A 25,008-nucleotide genomic window follows, 5' to 3' on the forward strand; every position below is an offset into this window, starting at 1 on the left:
TCTATGCCTTTGGGTAACCAGGGCTGGTCTTCACAGATAGCATTTTCTTATTCACCATTGGGAACATATTGTAGCTTTCCTGGATGCCAAGGGGTTAAAAATAGCAATTGTTTTCTATGTCATGTCTTTGCAATTATGTAAAGTTCTTTAGCTCGAGTCAAGCCAACCTGCTCACTGAGTTAGCTTGGTTGTTTTCTGCATTTTAATTCAGGATCTTTCTCTACCTAAAGAGACAATAAGGATATTCCCTCATTATCTTATTCTTGATTAAATGTTATCAGCCTGGGGCTTGGCTTAGTTTTCAGCCCAGAAAGCCTCCTTGCCTCTTGCAGCTCCCCAGTTAAATCGCTGGGCCCTTATTATCTGTCTCATTTATTTTCCATTTCTCAGATGTCCACTTGCTAACTGGATTATTAGTTCTTTGAGGGCAGGAACCTAAAATTTCCTTGTAACATCCAGGGTTCCTGTGATGCTAAGGCAGGTTTGACAAGGGAAAAGGACCAGTGAGGGGAATGCCTAGGAAACAGGGGGTCATTGCCAACTCTCACTGCCCAGGTGGGAGATTCCTAGAAAGGATTAGTCCCCTTGATTCATTGGTCTGAAGGATGGTGACCTCAAAGCTCCAGCATCTTATGTAACCTGCATACTTCTATACAATACGTAGTTGCTCTAATACATATGTTCACACATACACACACACACACTGCTAGGAGTCTCTTGCCATCACTCATTGCTGGGGTTCCCTTTGCTTTCCTGTGGCCTTTAATACTTAATGCTCAATACTAACTATTCCCACATATTTGCATCTGTAGTATCTGAACAGCTCAAAACTAGGCCTGCTGCTTTGCTGTCCTTCCCTCCCCAGGACTTTCTTAGTAAACAGGGACACTGATATCTTCACCCACTCAACTTTTCCATAGACACACACACACACACACACACACACACACACACACACTCTCTCTCTCTCTCTCTCTCTCTCCACATAATCTTTTCTCTCTCTTTTTAATCTTCTAGTATGTGTACAATAATGGCTAAAATCATAAGCATCCTACAAAATATTAAAGTTTATCAAAATCAGTCCTAACATTGAGGTTCATTCAGTTATTGAATCATTCAGTCAACTGGTATTTGGGTACCAAGCAATATACTGGACACTGAGGACATAGTGATCAGTGAGACTGACAGGAGCCTGGCCCTCTCAAAGCACTTAGTCCAGCAAGAGCTAACCTGGTCGATAGGTGATCATAATTTTGGATGCTATGAAGGGGCGCTACAGGAGGCTGTGGAGGCATACAGAAGGAGTACCTAACCCAAAACTGGGGAGGGAGGAATAGAAGAAAAAATATCTCCCTGAAATCTGAAGGTCTATAGAGCCCGGCCAGGCAACATCATATATACAAAAGCTAAGAGGAGAGAGAGCAAGCGAGCATGGAGCTTCATAAATAAGTGTAGGAGGAGGCTCATGAGCTGTATTAAGGAGCTTGGGCTTTATCTAGAGAGCAGGCTTTTGTGTATTTGGCTAAGACAGGTACCCTGGTGACTCTGGCATACATTTCAAAGGCCTCCATATCCTGTTATCCACCCAGCAAGAGTTCAGAACATATTCTGTGCCCAACAGAAGAAGAAATGATGAAGAATGTACGAATGATTTGTCTGGTCCTCAAGCAGACAAAGGCTGTCCTTTCCATATCCTAGACTGATAAGGCAACACAATGGGTTTTGTGTTATTTTCCTTTTTAACACAATTTGTAAAGACAATTTTGTCCCTTGCAATTCCAAGCTTGTAGTTTATATAGTCATGAACTATTTAAGAAGATTTTGAAGAGTCAGTGTAAAAAAAATATTACCTCCATGTTAGAGACAAAGTGCCGAACATCTGAAAGTTAGAGCTCTAATATCAATAACTTGGCCTCACTGTTCTTATTATAACAGAGAAGACTTGAGTATTATTAGGAAGTGTCCACATTGCCGTGTGTCATAATTTAGTTGCAATTTACCTAGTGAGCACTGCTCTCAGAGGCTCCTTGATGTCTATTACAGACCCTTTCCCACATGCATAGAAAGCTGACTTATAAGGCAACAAACACTGGCAAAACAAACAAACAAAACTTGTCAATCTTTATCACTGAAATAATTGAGAAAAGCCATAGTCAGAAAATAAATATAAGCCTCAAATATCCATTGTTATCAGCCTTAGTATTGGCATCTACATCATCCTCTGTTAGAGTCTATTGATAGGATGCTCACCTAATGTCATGTGGTCAAGAGCATCATTCTTTCACTTTGGGCTTCAGCACTTTATATTCAGAAAACTGTTATCCACATTTAACATCCCATTAAGGGGTCAGTGTCCTTCTAGAAAAGAGACTTCCACAGATGTTCAAGATTAAGAGAGGTGGGGTCCAAAATCTACCCCTGACAGACACACACACATACACACACACACACACACACACACACACACACATATCTACTTGAGAATTGCTGAATGTAACGAATGTTGATACTGTGAGCACAGAGAGGCAGAAACTTCCAATATCCTAGACTTGAAAATGGAGATTACAGCATTGTATCTTAGATGGAAAAGCTTGAGGTCCTTTTTCTGTTCTGTTTTCTTTAAATCTGTGGAAAATTCCTGGTACTTCTTGATGTTTATTCCAGGGCAGAATAGCCCACCAGTCTTAAAACTTCTTAAATATTGATCCATGACCACAGCCATGCTTCATCCTCTCTGGAAAATATCAGTTGGGTTATTGGCCTTTGGAATGACCTTTCTTCTCACAGAGATCTTCACCTTACTAATAGCTTCTTATAAATACGCCACCCTGACTCACTCGTAATAGTCACATGTACAGGGAAATTGGTGATATTTGTTACTTTCTTCTTACCTACCTAATGACTGTGAATGGCTCCTCTGGAAGAAAAATAAAACAGCAACAGCAACAACAAGGCATTGCTGAACTAGATGCCATAGTCCACCCTGATATATCTCTCATTTAAATTTCTGGGTAGATAACAGGATATGGAGGCCTTTGAAATGTATGCCAGAGTCACCAGGGTACCTGTCTTAGCCAAATACACAAAAGCCTGTTCTCTACATAAAGCCCAAGCTCCTTAATGCAGTGTGGTCTGCAAAACTTCTATGAGCCTAATTGCCAGAGTCCAATATATTTCTTGATAATGGAGGAAAATAACGAGCTAGGTCTACATGGCTGTCTTCAGCTTACTATTAAAAACCTAAAAAGCCTAGGAGTCAACTTTGATTCCTCCCTTTGCCCAAGCACTTTCATATAGAATTAACCTGTAAGTCCTGTTAGCTCTGCCTTCAAATACATTTTAAGCCTAATCAGCTCCACTCCTCCACACCCAGCTCACCAGTATCCCTTCCTGTCTCAAGTACAACAGCCCCCTAACTGGTTTCCCAACATCCAGTCTTGCTTACCCACAACCTTCTACTTTCATCCTACCAGCACACCTGGCCTTTGCTCCACACCACAATAGGAGCTGCCCTTTAACATGTAAATTGAATCATTGAGGATTTTCTGCTCACATCTGTGTTCCCACCATAGTTAGAATAAAGTCCAAACTCATTTTTATAGTGTGAAAGGCAGCAGTAACCCTGAGCAGCTGACTGATGCTCTTCCATCTCCACATTCTCCTTTGTGTCACTTCATGGAGAAGCAGGAGATGCTGATGTGAGCATACACGTGTCACTCCAGCAAACAAATGGCTTGACTTGTGGTTCAAGTATTCGTTCACATCAGTTTGTTTTCCATGGATTTAAAATTTTGAAATGCACTATATCATCATTTTAGATTAATTATAAATGCACATTACAGACCATCTATTAGAAGGTCTGTAAAAGGAACTATAATTTTTAAGTGCCAATGAAGTTGTTTCACCTCTGAATGCCAAATCAGCCGTCTTTATTTTGTTCTCACATTCCAAACAAATCCACTTCATGAGAAGCCCGAGATGATGTTTTTTTAGTCCCCTTGGATTTTCAATCAGGAAAGTGAGTCATGACAGTAACAAGGAATGCTTGAGGTAAAATAGAATTCCTTTTCTTGAAACCTCTACTTTAGTGCATTAGTGTGAAGCAACATGGAGTTCGCTAAGCCATTAGAGTATTCAGTGGCAATGTGTTCTTTTCGTATGCTTCCTCTGAAACAGCAAGTCTTATGGAGCCAGAATTCCCAAAGTGAAAGCCCACAAGCCATTCTAGCCCGAGTCAAGATATCCACATATTACAAAGTGCCTCATCTCTGACGTAGAAAAGGCTGTTCCAAGGAAAGCCTCTGCTTAATGTTTTAACAGTGTGATCTGGAAATCACCTTCATCTTTTCCCCTCTCAAGTGGGGATAGTTGGAGAAATTGGCTCCTAAGAAACTATATCTTTTTTCAAGCGAAGGACTGTTTGTTCATTAGTGGTGAGGAGTCTATTGAAGTGAGCAGAAACCAAGAGACAAAGTTCTTTGGGTTAGTCTTTTTGCCTCCTTTTCTGAGAAATAATCTTTAGTTGCTTTTCTGTTTAGTTGCAAGCAGAAAAACTTTTCTCTGTTTTAATCATCTTCCTCAGAGTAATGGTTGGAATCATTCTCCTGAAGAAGATGTTCTCTGCTCAGAAACAGAAACTGGTTTCTGGACAAATATAATATAATATTCAACTGGCCATTTGCACCAATTCGACAAAGGTACCATCTACCTGGACACAAGAATTGGCACTAAGTTGGGAGCCATGTCTGTGGAACCAGTGGTCTCTTCAACAGAGTATTTCTTCAACAGCAACAACCAACATTTATTAATTATCTTTGCACAGTACTGGATGAGGTGCTGAAGATACAAAATGGTAGCAAACATCTGAGGATTTGATGCTCTTTCCATCTGTAAGAGCCAAGAGCCCTTCTCTAATTGTGAATTTTTAAATACATGCTGTTTCTTTTCATTCATTTCTGTAGCCAATTGTTGAGTCTCGTCTTCAAGAGAAGGTATAGAAAATTCATTTGTGGTTATTACAATAGTAACCTGACATCCTTCAGAGGAAGAAAAAAAAGTACATATAAAGAGCACATGTTATTACTGACCAAACCACCACCCAGCTAGTTTCTTTTCAAATTTATGGATTATATTGACTTCTGAGGTCTCATTTGGCAGTGGCTTTCAAAGGCACCTGGCTGTACTTGGCAGGAGTACTGCATTGGAAGTTAGTTCTAAAAGTTCTTCTGATGTCATCAAGAGACTCATGTTTTCAGTTTGTGACCATGAGAAAGGTATGCAAGAAGCTGTTTTTTAATCTACCTATACCTCTCTTTCTCATGTTTGGAGAAAAATAACACTTTTTTTCTCATTTCTTATCTAGCATTCTCATCACACTTTCTTCTGAATGTTTTTCTTTCACCTGATGCGTTCTATTTCAAAGCCGACTGAACCCTATGCCTAACACTATGCTGAACAAGAGAAAGTCTTCCCTTTGCCACAGGTCTATGAGTTAATCCCCTTGCTTTGACCTACTCAGAGCTGCCCAAGGGACGATATCATTACAGAATTTTTTTTCACCGCAGAAGTTTTGACATGAAATGTCTAAGACCACTCTGGATAAATTTTCTTCTGGTTGGCACTTTTTTTGTAAAGAGGATTTGGCAGAATCAGACTTTTCTTTCCTTTCTCCCCATCACATCAGATTCTGAAATAGACAACCAACCAAGTCACAGCCAATTCTGCAGTCAAGATATTCCAAAAAACCTGGCTCTTGGTTAAATGTGTCCTGCATAATTCATTTTTGTAACATATCCTGGATGTCCTCTCCTCCTCCCTTTGCATTTCCACAGGGGAATAATAGTGTGATATCGTGGGCCGTATGTCACTGTATACAAGAAAAAATATACTTCTCTGCCTTGGGCATTGATTACTTTGTTTTCTTGACTTACAACTTACTCCCTAAACCCAAGTGGAGAAACGTTCTTCCAGAACACTCTACCCTTTCTATTTCCCACAAGCACTCACTCATTATAATATATATGTGTCTTTTTTAAAAAGCCTTGGTGATCATTTCATCTATAGCCAACTTCATAGCCCTCATTTTCTCATGCTCTGTGGAGGCTCAGGCAGTCATTTTTGAGTCTTAGTCTCGTCCAATGTGATAAATTATTTGCAGTTAATATTGACCCAGACTGTTGTAAGGAGAAAGAAACACTAAGCCCTTCCTGGGGATGGCTTCAGCTCTTTGACTAGTTTGGAACGGAGTCTGCAGATAGACATACAGCTCTTGGCCTGCTTTGGTCCTGCCCAGATGGACAGTGTTGCAATTACCCACACTTCCCCAAGCCCGTTTCTTCATTTCTGAAAGCTGGTCTTGATTGTCTCAGAAGCAGAATTCAATTTGCAGTTCCCCCAGTAACGTGCTGTGATTCATTCGGGGACAAATCTGGATTGAACTGAGTCCAAGTGTCTCTTTTGTGAGACAGAAGGGAAGTATAAGTAGATACTATAGTCACCCAGATGAGTCAGCCAGGAATTCATGAAGTGATTCATAAATCGTTATAAAGACCACTAAAGACTACTAAAATGGAGCGCTGTCTGGCTATACAAAGTGGGGTATTATCATTGGGGGGTTTTTTTAGATGTTAAATCAGATGTGTAATCCTTAAAACTGTGCTTTTCTTTTTAGGTTTTGAAAAGGATTCCTTTTTTCCCCCTCTGCAGTCAGCCAACTGCTAAAGCCATTTTTCATTGATTAGTTTTCACAGATGAATTTTAAAACTACTACAGATCATACCCCACAATTCTTTGGGGGAATGAAGAATACCTCCCCAAATCTGCCATAGACCAGTTTCTATTCATTATTTCTACTCCCTGGCAGCAAATCGATAATATTTTTCATGTGAATGCAATGAAACTAGCTGTTCTGATGCATTCTTCCTTCTTTGGGAGGTCTGTAACCCCCATAGAAGAAAGAAGGCAGCAGGGGGGGTAACTATCCAAAGCACTTACCAACCAACATTTAATCTAGCTGATCATGAAAACACCTCTTTTCAAAGTGTCAACCCCCAAAGCAGTGCTAAAACATACAGTCCCACGTGGCTTGCACTGCTTGTGTATACAGTACGAATGAAGAAAAGTGAGACATATTTATGACATATGCTTGATTTGCAACACAGCCTATTAGTAAATTTTGTTTGAAGAAATACAATTGTTAGTTGACGTAGAAATACTGTGGATTTATACACAAGGGAAAGAGTGTAACTGAAAGGCATTATCCAGCTGGAAAGACTAAAGGTATAAGCCTGGCTTGGGCACAAAGAACCCCAGTTTAGAAATGAGCAAATTCACCAAAGCAAACTGGGGAATCACATTGTCAGATTCTTAAAGGCAGTAGGTTGCTGATACCTCCCATCCGCATCATCTGGTGATGAGGAGCAAAACCTCAGATGCCCACAAAAGTCCTCTTCCATCCTCCCTCAACCCATCTCTCTGCCTTGCTTTGCATCTTCACTAAAGAGCGTCTTACCTTATTGGGATAAAGTGGTATCTGGAGAACTAGCTGTGTGACTTTGGCAAATCATTTCATGTCTCTGGGCTAGATACAGTGGTGCTCCACTGCCCTTCAGCTCAAATATGCTATGATTGTATGGATTTTTGAGCTCAGGATAATTCGTTGGGAAAGCCAGTACCAAAAAAATGAGACTCTTACAGAAGACCACAACTAACTGCTCCTGGAAATAGGAAATTAACCAGATGAGTAAAAGCCACACCTTCTTTGAACCTCTTTCCATAGTCAAGAGAGAAAAGAATGCTAAGTCGTTTTTTTTTGTTTTTTTTTTTTCAAGCTTCATAGATATTCTAACACAGTGCTATTAGACAGCTCTTAAGCATCGGGTACATTTTAAATCAGGGATACCTTAAACGTACATTCTATTTAGAGCAGTCATTCCATAAACATGTGTCAATCATCTGAAAGGTGTCAGACATTCACTGTTTAAAGTACTTTGATATCTGTGAGTCCCTAATTTAAAATTGTTCATAGTCCACCCTGCCCTCACGTTGCATCCTTTATTTTTCTCTGTAGTACTCGTTTCCTCTAGCTCAATACGTAGTTTGTGGGTTTAAAATTGTTCATTGCCTGCTTCCTCTCACACAAACACGGAGATCTGTGTCATGTGTTACTCTTTCTGTAGTGCACTCGGAGCACTTGGTTGGTGTTCAGTATATACCTCCTGAATGAATACATGAATATGTTGTCTCAGATTTTATGATCCGCAGTAAGAGTCGAGGTTATCTTTATTTTGCACTTGAAACTTAGCCTGGGAGAAATCAGGGTATTTATTCAAAATCACCTGGCTGGTAAGGGATGGAGCCACACTCCAAGGCCGGGGGGTCTGACTTCTAGTCCATCTGTCTTCTACGACAGCCGTCTGCTTCTCCTGCCATTTGCAATTTCTCTGCACATGAACCTCACCAGTTCTATGTGTTTCAATTGGGACCTATTGTTTTATGAAACAATCTAAGATTGCGTACTGCATCAACAGGAGAGCTCTTTGCTTCTGGCCCACATCACTGCAAGGTTGGGAAGCTCAATGTGAACAGAGGGTGGGAACAGGCCACAAAAGAGAAGGAGTAAGTACCCCCAAGTAAATACCCCCAAATAATCAGACATTTCCCAGGTGTGTATAGATAAATATTTGCAGAAATCTTTCCAAGGTGTTTTTTTATTTTTCCCCAGATCTTTGGTGAGCACTTTAAAACCTGTTTCCTTCTCTCTGTCTCTCTCTCTCTCTCTTTTTTTTTTTTTTGCGCAAACCATTGAACCATGGCTTATGCTAAGGTTATATAAACTCCTCCACTAAATGAGTGGAAATGGTTGACTCAATTCTCTGGTTTGCTTTTGTGTGATCTGCTTCTGGTAAGCAGTGATTTTTTAAAAAAATTCTGGTCTGTTGTATGCATTTTTACATAACAATCTTCTGTTGTTTCAAAGAAGTATGAAAGGGCAAAGAAGAGACTGGTAAGCTATATCAGTTGAAATCTGTGAAATGTCAACTGTGGATCAGCAGCTGGGGAACAGAGTTGGACCCAGAAAGACTTCAGACAGTCTGTCTTCTGGCTCTTGGACACTGTTGTCACTCAGAATGAATGAGAGTGATGTCATCTTGTCCTGACATAACGGGGGGATGAGATATTCCTTAGGAGAAAAATTATAAGTCACTGCAGTTTATACTCAGCAGCAAAATTATTTATTTATTTTAGTATCAAAAAATTTAATTCATCTTTGGAGTTAAAGAAAATTTTTCTGTTTGGGGCAGAAAATTCAGACCATATTCATTTGGCCATGTGTGTGCGTGTTAAAAAGACTAGGTTGGAAAATAGGTGAGGACACTAAGAAAACGGGATTTCGAGGCCCCCTCTACTCTACCTTCAGTAACAATAACATTTTATGTTTTGCTTAGCAAGTTTCTGTTTAAGCATGCGTGTTTTTTCTTTGTTTGCTTGCTTCTGGAGTAAATGGCCTCAAACTACTCAGGTTTCTTGAGTCTTTTTGACTGTTTAAATAACATTCCTGGCATCTCTCTTGCTGTGATTTAGTGATTGCTTTTGGTTGCTCCCAGGGCCTTGCTTTGAACAGTAGGGCTCTCTCCTCTACTCCTCTCCTACCCTCTCATCCCTGATTCTAACTTGCTATTTCTATGAGCTAGTTAACAAGTAAGCAAGTTTATAAAAATTAAATTTAAGTTAATAGATTGTGAGAGATTTTTCAATAAAATACAATGTAGTGTTTTTAGGCAGTAACAAAATTGATTCTATGTGCTGTACTTGAAAGTCAGTCATTTATGCACTCATTTCTTACACTGGGCTTTTTAGTGCTAAATTCTTATTTATTTCCTTCTTCCTAGAAATTGTCTGGATCACAATCAAGATCACATCTTGTTACTTTTCATCTTTTCTTTATATATGTAAAAGAGGTTTTGTACCAATTCTTTCCTTTCCAAAGCAAAGACTACTTTACGTGTACATTTATTTCATTTAGAATAGTATATATTTAAATTTTTATTAGTACTTTATATGGAGTGACATACTATATTTTGAAATTATATTAACTTATACCATATAATCTTATTTATTTGAATAACATGGTGAAAAATCCAGACTGAATTAGCAGAAAGCAAAATGTAGAGTCAGTTGAAGGCTCAGTAAGTATTATTTTATTCCCCCCAGGTCTCTAAGATAGATGATGCTAAAATCTTGATGCGTATGTATTTCCACATTTTCTTCTTTGCTCAACATTGCTATTACATTAAGTAATATGTGGTAACCAAGAGAGAATAGCCAGGGTGTGAAACTTGTGTGAATAAATAGATAAGAATGATTTGTAATTAGCATATAATTATATACTCTCTAGATAGATAGATACATAGGTATATAATTTATATATAGATATATCATCTAAATATAGATATAGAGGTCTGTTGTATGAAATTAACATTCCAGATGACACCTAAAATGCTCAGATGAATTCTGTTCTTTTAGTTGGTTGAATACACCCCTTTTTTATAGCTAGTAATCATAATTCACCCTATAGTCACATCATCCCGAATTATAAAAATGTAAGGTTTTATATTGCTCACAATCTTTGCCTCCTTCCCCTTCCCCATACACATTTTCTACTCTTTGTTAATCAAACCTTCATTTATGAGTCAGACTTACTGTACTGTGGGGGAGGGAGTTGTGAAACAAAATTATTCTCCTCCATCAAGCCTGTGATACTAAGGTCCTACTTCTAAATACTGCAACTTGCTCCATCTACACATCTCTGCTCCATCAATCCTTAAGAGAAAGGACAGGTGGCAGAGGTACCAGAAGAGAAGACTGAAAAAACACCAAGAGCATGTTACATCTTTTATTCCCAAACAAAGAAATATAATTAAGAAGGCAAAGGATCTTGCTGCTTTGTCCCCCCCAAAACAAAACTGAGATGCCGAAGATGGCTATTTAGCAATGACATAGGCTTCCTTCCAATTCAAATCCACCCCTTTCCCTCCCTCCCTGGAGATTTCCATTCACAGGATTCTGGTGTTGGTTGGTGGTGTGGACTCCTTCTAGCCCCAAAGTCTGTGATCTCACAATTCCTCCTGCCTCTCCCACAAGCCCAGAGCAGCCTGTGAGACACATTGAGGACATGTTCCCCAAGAAAATATCCTCTATACGGGGAGTCCTGGCATACAAGTTTTAATAGATATTCTCAGGACAGTGCCAGCGTTCATTTGCTCTGTTTTTCCTCAAGGCCATTCAGCACATCTTTTCAACCTAATTCCAGTTAAGATGATGTGCTTGGAAAATATATATTTACCAGGCACAGGACCCTCAGTTACTATTCTCTTCCAGCTGAGTGAAGATACAAGTTCTTGATTAAGCAGGCATCCTAACCCAGCTAGTTTCTTTAAGCCTCCTCTGACTTGTCTTCTCCGTAAGTTAACCAGTCCAAATCCTCCCTTCTTCGTTCCTACATCATCTTACATAGTCTCATCAGACCTCAGCAAGGGGGCTGCAAAAACAAATGGGATTTCATCCCATGGTTTCTTACTACGGCAATACAAATGTAGAAGCTCTGCCTTGTTAAATACTGTGGTTCAAAATGTTGAAAATTGCTTGATAAACTTGACTGGTTCGTCCTCCCTTTGATCACCTATGGCCCTACACAAAAAGCCCAGAAAAATGAAGTGACCTGTTTCTATGAAATAAGTGGTGTACACAGATGGCGACATCTACATGTTGGCATAAAACAAAACCTGTCTTTCTATACAGTGTAAGAAACAGCCTATTGAAGGTTTTCAATCACCTGAGCCTTTGCGGGGAGACTAAACTCTTCATTACTAATATAGTTTTTCTGCACATCATTGTGATGCTTCTTTTCACTGCACTGGCAGAGTCCCTGCTCCTTTCTCTACCACACTTGCACCAGCCCTGTACTGAACTGGCACATTGAATGTCGTTTTGATAGTCTATGGTCATTGCTCAACTTTAGCACTGTTCGCACGAGTACACTTCAAGGGAACTTCAATGTTAGAAAGTATAAACTGTCCTTTTAAACCTAGTGCGTCAGATCCTGCCATTCTTCTGTACAATTAGAAGATCAATGGATAGTTATCCATTTTCTATCTTGGGTTAGTTGATGATGTCACCTTATTTAAACACCTGTATATCCCACCTCAGAAACTACGATAATCTCATTATGATTGGCACATGTGACTGCAAAAGATGTCCCAAATCATGTGTAAGGTTCCTGTTATACCCTGGGCAATGTTCTTTGCCACGCACAGAACCCACACAGATCTTTTGGGTTCTGGATTTCAAACCACACTTGACCTTTGAGGTTTAAGTTAATTTATTCTTGGCAAAAGAAAATGTATTGTTTAAAGAGAATAGGACTAGAGAGGCTTATAATAAAGTCTTATAACACTTCTTGGACCTCAGATATGTCTTACAAAACAAAATGTTTATGAGCTAAGTGTAAATGAATCAGAAACACACAGATTAAACTTCCCTTAAAATGCAAACAGGTCTAAAAATTAGCAGAAAAGGGGTCTGGCAAAAGATATGCTTTGAATTTCACCAAACCCAGAGTATTTGAAATGCATTTTAAGAAGCTTGACAAACTCAGACTGTGACTAGATTTTCCCTTTGTTGATCTCTTTTATTCCTTCAATATCTCAATTGAGAAGTCAGTGGTTAAAAATGGGAGAGGGCTTCCCTGGTGGTGCAGTGGTTGAGAGTCCACCTGCTGATGCAGGGGACGCGGGTTCGTGCCCCGGTTCAGGAAGATCCCACATGCCGCAGAGCGGCTGGGCCCGTGAGCCATGGCCGCTGGGCCTGTGCGTCCGGAGCCTGTGCTCTGCAACGAGAGAGGCCACAGCAGTGCGAGGCCCGCGTACGGAAAAAAAAAAAAAAAGGGTGGGTGGGTGGGTGGGTGGGGGGGGGGGAGAGAAAAGTCTTAAGTTTTTTTTTTTTTTTTTGTGGTACGCTGGCCTCTCACTGTTGTGGCCTCTCCCGCCGCGGAGCACAGGCTCCAGACGCGCAGGCTCAGCGGCCATGGCTCACGGACCCAGCCGCTCCACGGCACGTGGGATCCTCCCGGACCGGGGCATGAACCCGTATCCCCTGCATCGGCAGGCGGACTGTCAACCACTGCGCCACCAGGGAAGCCCTTAAGTTTTTTTTAAAGGGCTTTTTGTCACACTCTTATACAGCCAAAATAGGGAATTAGAATTTGGCTTTGAAGAGTTTGTCTTTGCTCCTGCTATTTTACATCTCTTATGTTTCCTTTTATAATTGTTTTCTCAGGTTTGCACCTTCTGCTCCATCTCCTCACCACATCAGCCCCCGGAGAGTTCCAGCTCCTCCTTCAATAATGCAGAGAACACAGCCTCCCCACACCCAGCAGCCCTCAGCATCACACCTGAAGTCTTATCAGCCAGAAACAAACTCTTCTTTTCAACCAAATGGAATCCATGTCCATGGTAAGCAAGTAGCTGACAGTCCCTTGAGTTTTGAAAAGTGATGTTGTGCTGTTGCTTTTAATCAAGTGTCTTAGTTACCTGTTGTGGATTTCAGATGTCCTGCTATACACCAGGCTTTGGCTTTAATAACTTTCCTCTAAAATTTCACACTTAATCAGCATGAAATCTTGAAGTATCTTCCTGGCTTTGACCCTAAGGTGGTATGACTTAGGACACCCCCAGGTCATCAGCCTATGGTGATGATCCATTCGTTGACCCAGCACTTTTTTTTTTTTTTTTTTTTTTTTTTTTTTGTGGTACGCGGGCCTCTCACTGTTGTGGCCTCTCCGGACCGGGGCACGAACCCGTGTCCCCTGCATCAGCAGGCGGATTCTCAACCACTGCGCCACCAGGGAAGCCCGACCCAGCACTTTTAACACCTCATGGTTAGGCCCTAACAACAGCATCTTGTTTCCTAAACAATAAACAGTGTAAAAGGGAAACAACAGGAATCCTTTTGCTGATGCATGCCTCTCCTCTCACGGGTCTTTACCCCCATTCCCATATGCCCAGATCCTCTCCATCCTTCAAGGCCCAGATAAAATGGCACTTCTCTCTGAAGCCTTTCCTGATCTCCTTGCTGGATGTAATCTCTCTGGCTTTAAACACTTGATTGCATATCACCTGTATGTCTGATATTATTGATACTTATGCTCTGTCTCTCTTGTAATTTACGTCTCTGTGAGTAAAACTTGTCTTCACTGGTAATGTGTAAACTTCTTTCTAAAGTCAGAATTTTCTGACCCACTGTTCTTTTTTTAGAGAATTTAGCACAGTTCTTCATGTGTTGTAAAGACACATAGATACTGGATCGGTTCATGGAAGAAGAGGAGGGAAGGAAGGCAAGAGAAATCAGGATGGTTTTCAAAATGTGTTTAACCTAGAGCATGCATGGAGAACTAAGTTTAGCTTAATTTCTTTTCTTTACTTAAACCGATTTTGCTGACTCAGGCAGATATCTTAGTGAACATCCATAGAAAGTTGAGTTGTCAAATCATATAGACTCAAAGTATACATAGCCTTTTACTTCCTAGGGACAGACACACCTTCTGTATAAGCAGAAGGGATACCATACATTTAAACTGAGAGTTTCAGCACCTGAGAAACATGACTCTTCTCCATCTGTCTCATGTTGATTCCTGAGTTTGCTCTTTATGAGTTATTACTTGAAATTAATGGGTGGTATCCCCAAACAAATCTAAATCAGTATTCAAGCTGTGTGGATAAGTGTGAATAATTTCCCAAGATGGCAGAATCAAGCAGTACTATGGAGCTAGGTTTGGATAAGAACATCAAAGCAGGGGTCTAGACAGCCAACGAGGAGACAAAATGCAGACAGTGGCAGGTTGTTGGAAGGGAAGAATCTTGGAAAGCCCAGGGCCACTGGCTCTGGCTCAAAGTTCCATCCAGTGCTTCTCCCCTCTCCCTGATAGTAGTCATACAAACCCCCCGTTCCCCAACAAAACTTGGGCCTGTGGTAATTTTTACCTTCTTCTGTCAGTAAATTTCTTCTCAAGCTTTATTATGTGTTTACTCAACCAAGAAACATTCCTTGAGTGCCTACTATGCGTGAAGCACTGAATGTGTGAGGAAGACAAACAGAGCACTCTGTCTTCTGAGGGGGGCCTCCCAACCCTGACAAGGAGCTCTTCTAATGTGGGGAAGATTCAGGTGCTCTGAAGCCACCCTCACCTACAGGCAGGAGGCAAACAACATGAGTTCGGGGTTTGTGGAATACAGAATAGGTCACTGATTCTAAGACACACAATTTTTATCTTCATATTTTAACACTGCTGAAATCTGAACATATCCCAGTCAGTGGCATCATGTAATTGGCAGTGATTTTTCTTTCTGGTGCTATATAGAACAATGGAGCATTTCACAGTCAATGGTGTCATAATTCCAGTGAAATGCAGTATAACACACTTTGATTAAAATTGGGAAAAACACATTTTAAAATTTCAAAAATTAACCTACTTGCATGAAAAACTATTGGAAGGAAATTCTCCAAAATGTTGACAGTTTTCTTTTAATCATGGTGGTAGGTTAATGGGTGGTTTCGTTTCTTCTTTTTTCTGCTTTCTAAAGAAATTCTAAAAGAGATTTTGGAATTAGACCAATTTGAATGCAAATACCAATCTGCTCAACTGTGTGACTGGACAAATTATTGAGCCTCAGTTCACTTTCATTAAATGAGGGGAGTCTTACCTACCTTCTCTCATCCGTTGTTATGAGAATTCAACAAGCAGAGCACCTGGTACTGTGCAGGAGCTTAACTAATTAATGCTCTTCCTTCTACTCCCTTTTCTTTATTAGACTATTTGAGAATAGGAATAATATTTGTAGTCTTAGGGCAAGCATAATACTTGGTGCAAAGTAGGCATTTAGTAAGTATTTACTGAATAAGTGATTGACACTTTCTCATTCACCAAATGAATAATAAAACAAGAGGGTACAGATAATTGGATTTACCTTATCATTTTGCCCTGCCTCTCGGCAAAAGACTCTTCTGCCATATTTCTCATTTTTAGTTGAACAATGAATTTTCTTAAGTTTAGCTGAAACTTGAAATTGTGTTTTTATTTTTTAATTTCACTTTAATTGTTAAAAATTCCCACGGCCAGTGAGAAACTGCTAATAGTGTTACCGATCTTCCCTAGTTGTTCCCCAACAAATGTCCTTCTGCTCAGCGTTGTTGGAGCCAATAGAATGAGACTGAGTTCGTTTCAGAAGCAAAGGAAAGCTTTATGCTTTGATCAAACAACGGAGAGGCTCCGGCTCCTGCTCTAGAGCACAGGCTCTCCCAGAAAGGCTGGAGGCTGGGCTGCTTTATAGGGTTCTCTCCTGTAGAGGGGTGGGAGGAGTTCCTGCGGGTCCAGTGCAGCATTTCTGCAAATAGCATGCCATCCTCATCTTCAATTGCAGTGTCGTGCTCAGTGCTTCTGCACAATGCATGCCAAGCTGAAGTGTCTGGCGCAGCAGTTCTGCGCTGGGAACTCTAATCCGACATATTAAGTGCAGGGCCCTCTATAGGCAAGTGAAAGTAAACACAATAGAAGAGGTTATCTTATCACCTATGTTGTGTCTTACTTTTCCCGGGGACCCCAGTGGACTTTGCCAGTGACAGTAGCAGCTCTAAAATAGATACATACAACAAGCCTTTCTGGAAGAGATCAAGATATAGACATGCAAATTGGAAGTCATGACTTTCTCCCAGGAGGATGGGCAAGTGGCTGCAGTGTAGAGCTTGCAAAGAGAGTGTTCGTGCATTAGCCCCTGGGCAACTGCAAGTATTTAGGGAGTAGGGATCCAGATGCAGACTTACTTCCTCCTCAAGCATTTTTTCTGAAAATGTTTTTGTGAAACTTTCTGGGCATCAGCATTTCTCATCAACTACTCCTTAGGATAAGGGCCCAAATTGATCTAATATTTTTCAAGCGGGCGATACAGTGCTGGGAGTGAGGGGAGCAGAGACCCTCTAAATGAGTTGTTGTTACTGGCCGTGCCTTTCAGCTTTGGTTGCACTGGTTTGCTCGATGGTGTTATATAGCATCTTGGTAACAAGGAACTTCACCCCCATTAAAAGTAGATTTTTAAAGCCCCAAGCAGTGTCGGGATTGCTAACATGATAGCTACAGTGAGTATTTGTTCTTTCTTTCAAGAGGTTCATGGCTTTAATGAGCATTGTCACCCCCATCCTCTCTGTGTTCCCTACTGCAGGTAGAGGTCAGAGAAAAATGTCATCACTGTATTTTTAGAGATGGGAACTGAGACATAGAAGAATACTAAATGTCTGTCTAGGCATTGCTGCCTTGGCAAAGTACACAGGCGTCTTTAACAAGAAGTCCACATTTCCAAGCCACATTCTTAATCTACCTATTTTTAAGTCAAAGGCACATCAAAGTAAATATGTGTTTATATCTATCCATAGAATATACACTTGTATGTAGATGCTGTTGCATTACATAGAGCCATGAAAGGTTAGTACTCAGAGTGGCTTTAGTCTTACAGGTGAAGAAGAAAATGAGGTCCATTGAGTTTTACTCATGGTGTACTAACTGATAAGAGCTTAGATGTTGTGTGCTCTATGTATATATTTATCACGAGGTATTTTGTAAAAGGCACACTTTGAAAAGATTAATAGTACTGCTTTTTCAAGTTCCCTTAACCTAGTGGATGACCCAGGACCAGAGCTCAGTTTTGTTGATTCTGAATCCACTTCATGCATTCATACTGCCTTCGTTAGTAAGGGTGGATAAGGTGTCATTTCTTTTAATGTATGAATACTGGTAGCATTTACAGGTCTCTGGGTGGCATCTCCAAGGCAATTTCCTAGTACATTTTAGTCTTTTATTTAAGATGTAAACATAAGGACAACTCTTTCCAATCATGTAAGCTTGTTCTTCAGTCTTTTCTTTCTCTTTAGGACCATTCTCTTGCCTGGGCAAGCTTCAGAATTTTGCCTGGATTAGTTGCCTGAGAGTTGATATTTGTACATTTTGTTATGGTACTAATGCATAATTTCTTTTTAAATGCTCTATTCAGTCCAAGCTGTTAGAATGCTGTGGGGATTCCTAGAACAGTATTTTCACAACCTTCCTGCTTCTGGACGCATCAAGGAGAGGCCAAGTTCAATTCAGCAAGTGTTTATTGGTCACCCACTTTTGTCAGGCAAACATGAATGTCATTTAATCAATGCAATGTGATACATGCAATAACAGAATGTATCAGAGGCTCCCAGTTTGTTCAGAAGAAGGTGTCAGAGAAGGGGTCTTAGAGGTGAATAGAGTTTCTTCTTGAATAGAGTTTTGTTTTATTTTGTTTTATACTGGAATATAACCGATTAATAATGTTGTGATAGTTTCAGGTGCACAGCAAAGCGACCCAGCCATACATACACATGTATCCACTCTCCCCCAGGCTCCCCTCCCACCCAGGCTGCCACATAACATTGAGCAGAGTTCCCTGTGCTATACAGTAGGTCCTTGTTGGTTATCCATTTTAAATATAGCAGTGTGTACATGTCAGTCCCAAACTCCCAGTCTATTCCTCCTCCCCACCCTTCCCCCCTGGTCACCTTTAAGTTTGTTCTCTAAGTCTGGGAGTCTGTTTCTGGTTTCTAAATAAGTTCATGTGTATCATTTCTTTTTAGATTCCGCATATAAGTGATATCATACGATATTTCTCTTTCTCTGTCTGACTTACTTCACTCAGTATGACAATCTCTAGGTCCATCCATGCTGCTGCACATCGCATTTTTTCATTCTTTTTAATGGCTGAGTAATAGTCCATTGCACGTCCAGTGGTTAGGACTCCGCACTTTCACTGAATAGAGTTTTGATGGTAAATAGATCACTGGGTAAGCCAAGTGGTGAAAGGCGTTCCAGGCAGGGGGAAGCAAAGCACACAGGCAAGAACACAAATGACAGCATGGTGTGTGCCTAGAGAGGTGAGCCAAAGGCAGTTGGTGTACGGCTGGGATATACAGCTTCAGTCGTGGAGTAGAGGGAGAGAAGGCTGAGGAACCCGCAAGACCAGCTCATAACGGGATCTGTGGCCACACTGAATGTAATGCTGCCGAGTGAAGAGGCCAGCCTGGTATTTAGGAAAGTCAGCCAGGGCACTGTGTAGAATGGAATGGAATGGGCAAAGTAGGAACATTGCATCCTAAGTCTTGGGATTATATTGGACTGCCTGCATAGAACACCCAAACAGCAGTGACTTAAATAAACAGTCCCGTTCACTCAGATAGAAGTGGTAGATAGGGGAATGCTGTCAAAATAATGTGGAACTCTGTTTGTTCACACACAGTCTTTCCTAGGCAAGAGGAGCTGATGGCAAGAGAAGGAGAAAATGAAGAAGCCCTCAGCCTATCTGCTGCATAAGCAGAATCCCTTTCTGCTCTCTTTGTATAAAATTTAAAATGAGCATGATCCCAGGGACTGCATCCCCAGAAAGGTGCACACCTGGCCTGCCCAGCCCTCAGCTGATGGCAGATCACAGTTCTTCCTAAGTGCTGGTTCTATCACCTGCTGTCTCAGTTCCTGCAAGCCATCATTTCCAGTCAACATTTTTGTCCATTTTTAATAACCACCAAAGAGCCTCCAGCCACATTGAACCGGCTGCCCAAATCCTCTCTTGATTATTTTGTTACTCCTGCAATGAGTAGGTTTCATAGATTTCGAGTGGTCTGTCCCAATCCTGGTTTTCCCAAAGAGCCTGTTATTTGTAATACACATTTGTATAGAGCAAAGGGCTCCTCTGGATTTGTTTATCATGTTATAGCAGCATGCCCAGTGTACTCTTCTCATATGACAAGACATCTAAAAGTAAACAGTGCGTGGAGGAGAATCAGCCCCGTGGAGCCAGTGGTGCACCAGTCTCTTCCAGCTTTCTGCTTGGCTGTCTTTAACAGTGGCTTCCATCCTCCTGGTCACAATATGGATGCTGATGTTCTCCATTCATTTCTTGTCTCAGTTTCAGGCAAAAGTGAGGGAGAAGAGTGAAGGACAGGTGTACCCCAAACTTAGTCCCATGGCCACCCTCACATGCAAGGGAGTCTGGGAAGACAGGTATTTTAGTTCATTGCCATGCTCGACAAAACTGAGGTTCTGTTAATAATGTTTATCGGATAGACAGACTACAGGGTGTGCCAAAGATTCTCTGGAACCGTCTTCTAATCTGTAAAATGGAACTATCTCACGGATGCATTCACAATGATTGCCTCTGGGAAATCAGTGGTAGAGCCTAGCGACCTCTTTCTGAGGGTTCTGTCCCATTTTCTGCCCCTCTTCCCTATTCTCTTAGGTTTCTATACTTTCCACTGCTTGCTCCCATTTTCACCTCTCTGGAGTTGCCAGTTGCCAACACAAACATTTCCATCATCCAAGATCCAGTCATTAGATTTCATTAGGAAATCACCATGAAGCTGTCTCCCCAGCCTGAGCTGTTTGATATCAAGGCAGCAGCAGGGAAAAGCAGAGCCTTCTCTGCTGGTCCTGGCTCCTGTGGTTCATAAGCTGTCTTTCTCATGATTTAAAGTGTGCCTGCAGGCCCCGAAGAAGCAGGCCAGCGAGCTCCCAGACAATAGTGGCATTTTCCCACTGCAGTGCGGACAACAAAAGGTTTCCAGACACCAATAGGTCTCCAAGAACAAAACACGTTGTAAGTGGCTTGTCCTACAAAACAACCAAACCATCTTTCAAACTGAAGAAACCTCAGAGCACTGATACTTAAATGAAATGGAGTGGCAGGTACAAGCTTAACTTCTTCCTCTGTGTTGGCTGTTTACTTAACAGTGATTGTGCAATGGTACTTTCCAGAAGAGCCCTAGGGGTTACAGCCATGACTGATCTCATTTCTGGGAGTTTATAGTGTTAAATGTTTAAAACTTATTTTTTTAAAAGGCAAATTGTAGAGACAATAAACATACTTCCCTCCCACAGGAAATTTAGTCACATCTGCATATGTGAGGTTGTGAAATAATAAAGCAGTAAGTCTAGAAATTGTATTGCGTAGAACTTAAGCATGTGTCACAACTTTGCCTTGAAATCTCAGGAAGACAAATAAGATTGATAAATCAACAGTGTAATAGTCTTCACTGAGAAAGTTGTGACATATTCACAACGAGAATGAGCCAACGAGTGTACTTCATGTTATTCTGATGTTATCAGCTGATATTATCATCAGCAGTCATAATCAGGAATAATTTTTGGTATCAGCCTTGATGTTATTAATGCTTATATAGTACTGGGGATTGTTGATTAGATCCAGGGAAATTCTTAATTACTCTTATATACTTAATTACTACAAAATTATCCCAAGAGCAATTTTACATTGCTAGTACTTGATAAATTCTGACAGTGTGCTAGTTCTATAAAACAAAAGTTAAATTTAAGTGTGTATATGAGTGCAGTCGGAATTTCAACATGTTGGGTTTTATGACAGGTGTGTAAGATGGTCATCTTAATCAGAAGAGCTGTTTGATTGATTATGGAAAATTAAACTGTGAATAATCTACATATGTGATTAAGCATCAGCACACACAGACACACACACTCACAGATTAGACCCATATATCAGGGCTTCCCTGGTGGTGCAGTGGTTGAGAGTCCGCCTGCCGATGCAGGGCACACGGGTTCATGCCCCGGTCCGGGAAGATCCCACGTGCCGCGGAGCGGCTGGGCCCGTGAGCCACGGCCACTGAACCTGCACGTCCGGAGCCTGTGCTCCGCAAGGGGAGAGGCCACAACAGTGAGAGGCCCGCATACAACAACAAAAAATAATAATAATAAATTAAAAAATAAACAAAAAAAAATAAACCCATATATCAGTAAGGATATTAGAGGACTAAATCTAAATCAAGTAATCATCACTAAATTCTAAGTTTCCTTAGGACAGGAATCGTATCTCCTCACAATGTTTGGTACATGGTAATGCTTAATAAAAGTTTATTGAATAAATATGAATTAATAAAAAGGGGAGGAGGAAGAGAGGGATTTTGCCCATGGTTTCTTAAACTGGTTGGTGGAGCCACCCGTTGGCAAAATTTTGACTTGGAATCAAGTTTTCAGGGCCCGTCTTTTCTCTGGGCACTTCCTCTTTTTTTCCTGTTCGTCTCTTTAGATATCCAGTGCTTACCAACTGCCTGGGACCTCTCCCTTGAGGAAATAGGATGATTTAATGATTCACTTATACATTAAGGTAAATTTAATGCAGTACTCCTTCTCATGAGTATTTGCACATCTGGTACTGAGTGTCAAGTAGTGAAATTCTGAGCAGTGGCAGCCCTGTGGAAGAGGTATTTTGAGGCATTCCCAGGGCCCGTAGGTGCAAGTCTCTTGTTTTTGAAAGCACTTTTCAGTTTTCAAAGCATTCCCAGCCACTAGCTTACATGCCCCCAAATTGGTCACAGTATCTCAGAAGAGGAGATTTCCAGAAGAGGAAGTTGTGACTTGCCCAAGGTGATAAAGGAAGAGAAACAGTGATCTGTAGAAAAAAGCTGTAGAAAAGTCTGCAGAAAAAGACTTTGGAGTCAGGCAGATCTGAATTGGAATCTTATGAGCAAGTCATGCACTGTCCTGAATCTAAGTTTCCTGACTATTTTATTTTTATTGAAATACAGTTGGTGTACAATATTATGTTAGTTTCAGGTGTACTGAAATTTGACATTTACATGCATTATGAAATAATCACCACAAGTTTAGTAACCATCTGTCCCCATACAAAGTTATTATGATATTATTGACCATATTCTTTATGCTGTATATTACATCCCTGGGACTTTTTATATAACTAGAGATTTGTACCTCTTAGTCTGCTTCACCTGTTTCACTGACCACCCTCCCCTTTGCAAACCACCCATTCTCTATATCTGTGACTCTATTTTCATTTTGTTTTGATTCTATGTTTTGTTTTTTAAATTCTGAGTATAATAGGGGGATAGTGATACTTCTCTTTCAGAGCTGGTGTAAGAGTGAGAGAAAATGCCTGGTCTGCAGTATATGCTCAGTTAATTAGAGCTATTTTTATTGTTGTCATTTTTCTACTGCGTACCAGATACTGGGTGTGCTGGATACTTCCACTTGTATTGTTTAATCCTCACAATAACATTAATAAAAATATTAATATACTCTAGCCTCCCAGGTGAGACTGAGAGTTTAAGCACCTTGCTCCCAGTCACATACTTAGTGAATATCAGAGCTGGTTTTATAAACACAGTCTGACCCTAAAGCCCACACTCATTCTCCTTCATGATGATGCCTGTAGCTACATTACTGTAAGAGTTTTTAGTTAGCTTGGGAATTATTTTTGTGTGAAGGTTAAATGTGGAACCATTAAAGATGAGGTTCCTTACAGGGCTAAAATCTGCTGGCAATACAGGTACTATGATTCATGAGACAAAGTGATTTTCCACCAATCACTTGTCTTGTGTATTTTGCATACTGATTGCTGAAAATGTTTGCCTTCTCCCCCCCGCCCCCCGTGTCAGACAGTATGGTGCATGTTTACAGTGCCCTTTCTTATTAGTCCTCATAACAACCCTATAAAGAAGGCGTTGTTTATTCCCATTTTACAGCTGAGGAGTCTGAATCGCTAAAACATTAAGTAACTTGCCCATGATTTCTTAATCTTGAAATGGTAGAGCTGGAAACTACACCCAGGACCATCTGACAACAGTCTATGCTCTTCACCACTGGATTAAGAGCCATCACGGTCCCTGTAGGGAAGGAATAGCTCACCCTCTGATTGCCCCCAGTGGTGTTACCCACAGGTGTGTATGTGTATTTGTGTGCCTGTGTGTCTCTCTGTGTGTGTGCCCACGCGCATACACGCGCCCATGCTCTCATGTGCCATGTTTGCTCAAGCACACGCCTGCTGGGAGAAACTCTTTGGAAGCCTGATTACTAAATCATCAAACCAGGTTTACTGGATTCTTAGCACATTCCTTAAATGCAGTTTTTAAATTCTTATTGACTTTTTAAATTAGAAAAAAATTTTCACCTGTTCATTTTTTTAAAGGTACTTAGGTACTTAACCTTATAAAGAGTTTAAGTTGCTTCCCAGCCTATGTTCACCTTAATTCCACTGCTCAAAGGTAATGATTATTAAGATTGGTGAGTATTCCTTTTAGACATTTTAAAATGCTTCTGAAAATGAAATATATGCATGTATATGTACATAACATGTGCCCTGTTATAAAGTGGCCTCACATTCTGCATTTTATTTTATGACTTACTTTCTAAAAAAATTAATTAATTTATTTATTTTTGGCTGCATTGGGTCTTCATTGCTACGCGCGGGCTTACTCTAGTTGCGGCGAGCGGGGGTACTCTGTTGCGTTGCGGTGGCTTCTCTCATTGCGGAGCACAGGCTCTAGGTGCGTGGTCTTCAGTAGTTGTGGCACGCAGGCTCGGTAGTTGTGGTTCATGGGCTCTAGAGCACAGACTCAGTAGTTGTGGCACGCAGGCTCGGTAGTTGTGGTTCATGGGCTCTAGAGCACAGACTCAGTAGTTGTGGCACACGGTCTCAGTAGTTGTGGCTCATGGGCTCTAGAGCACAGACTCAGTAGTTGTGGTGCACGGGCTTAGTTGCTCCATGGCATGTGGGATCTTCCCGGACCAGGGTTCAAACCCATGTGCCCAGCACTGGCAGGCGGATTCTTAATCACTGTGCCACCAGGGAAGTCCCACTTTTTTTAAACTTAACAAAATATATGCTTTTGTTTCTAGATCAATGTGTGTAGATCAACTCCCTTTTAACTGTATAGTATAATACTTATGGGAACTTGTCATTTTTTAATCATTCCACTGTTGAAAGACATTTATGGTTTTTTCCAATTTTTGCTTTTATTAACAATGCTATATTAAATCTCCTTATGTATATTGTGTGTTTACACAACTACTCTCACACACATATATATCTCTTTGCATTCTTTCTTTAGGAAATATTTCTGAAA

The 25,008-nt window shown here is 40.8% G+C and overlaps 1 protein-coding gene across 1 annotated transcript in view; it reads left to right on the forward strand.

Annotated features, from left to right (window-relative positions):
- The window catches only part of GLIS3 (GLIS family zinc finger 3), a 539,325-nt gene that overhangs the window by 489,336 nt on the left and 24,981 nt on the right, over nt 1-25,008 (forward strand). Inside the window, exon 9 of the mRNA XM_067041595.1 lies at nt 13,336-13,511. Within this exon, the coding sequence (XP_066897696.1) occupies nt 13,336-13,511 (176 nt within the window). The remainder of the gene's footprint in view (nt 1-13,335; nt 13,512-25,008) is intronic.

This window comes from Kogia breviceps, chromosome 8 (assembly GCF_026419965.1).
Source record: "Kogia breviceps isolate mKogBre1 chromosome 8, mKogBre1 haplotype 1, whole genome shotgun sequence".
NCBI classification, from domain to species: Eukaryota; Metazoa; Chordata; class Mammalia; order Artiodactyla; family Physeteridae; genus Kogia; species Kogia breviceps.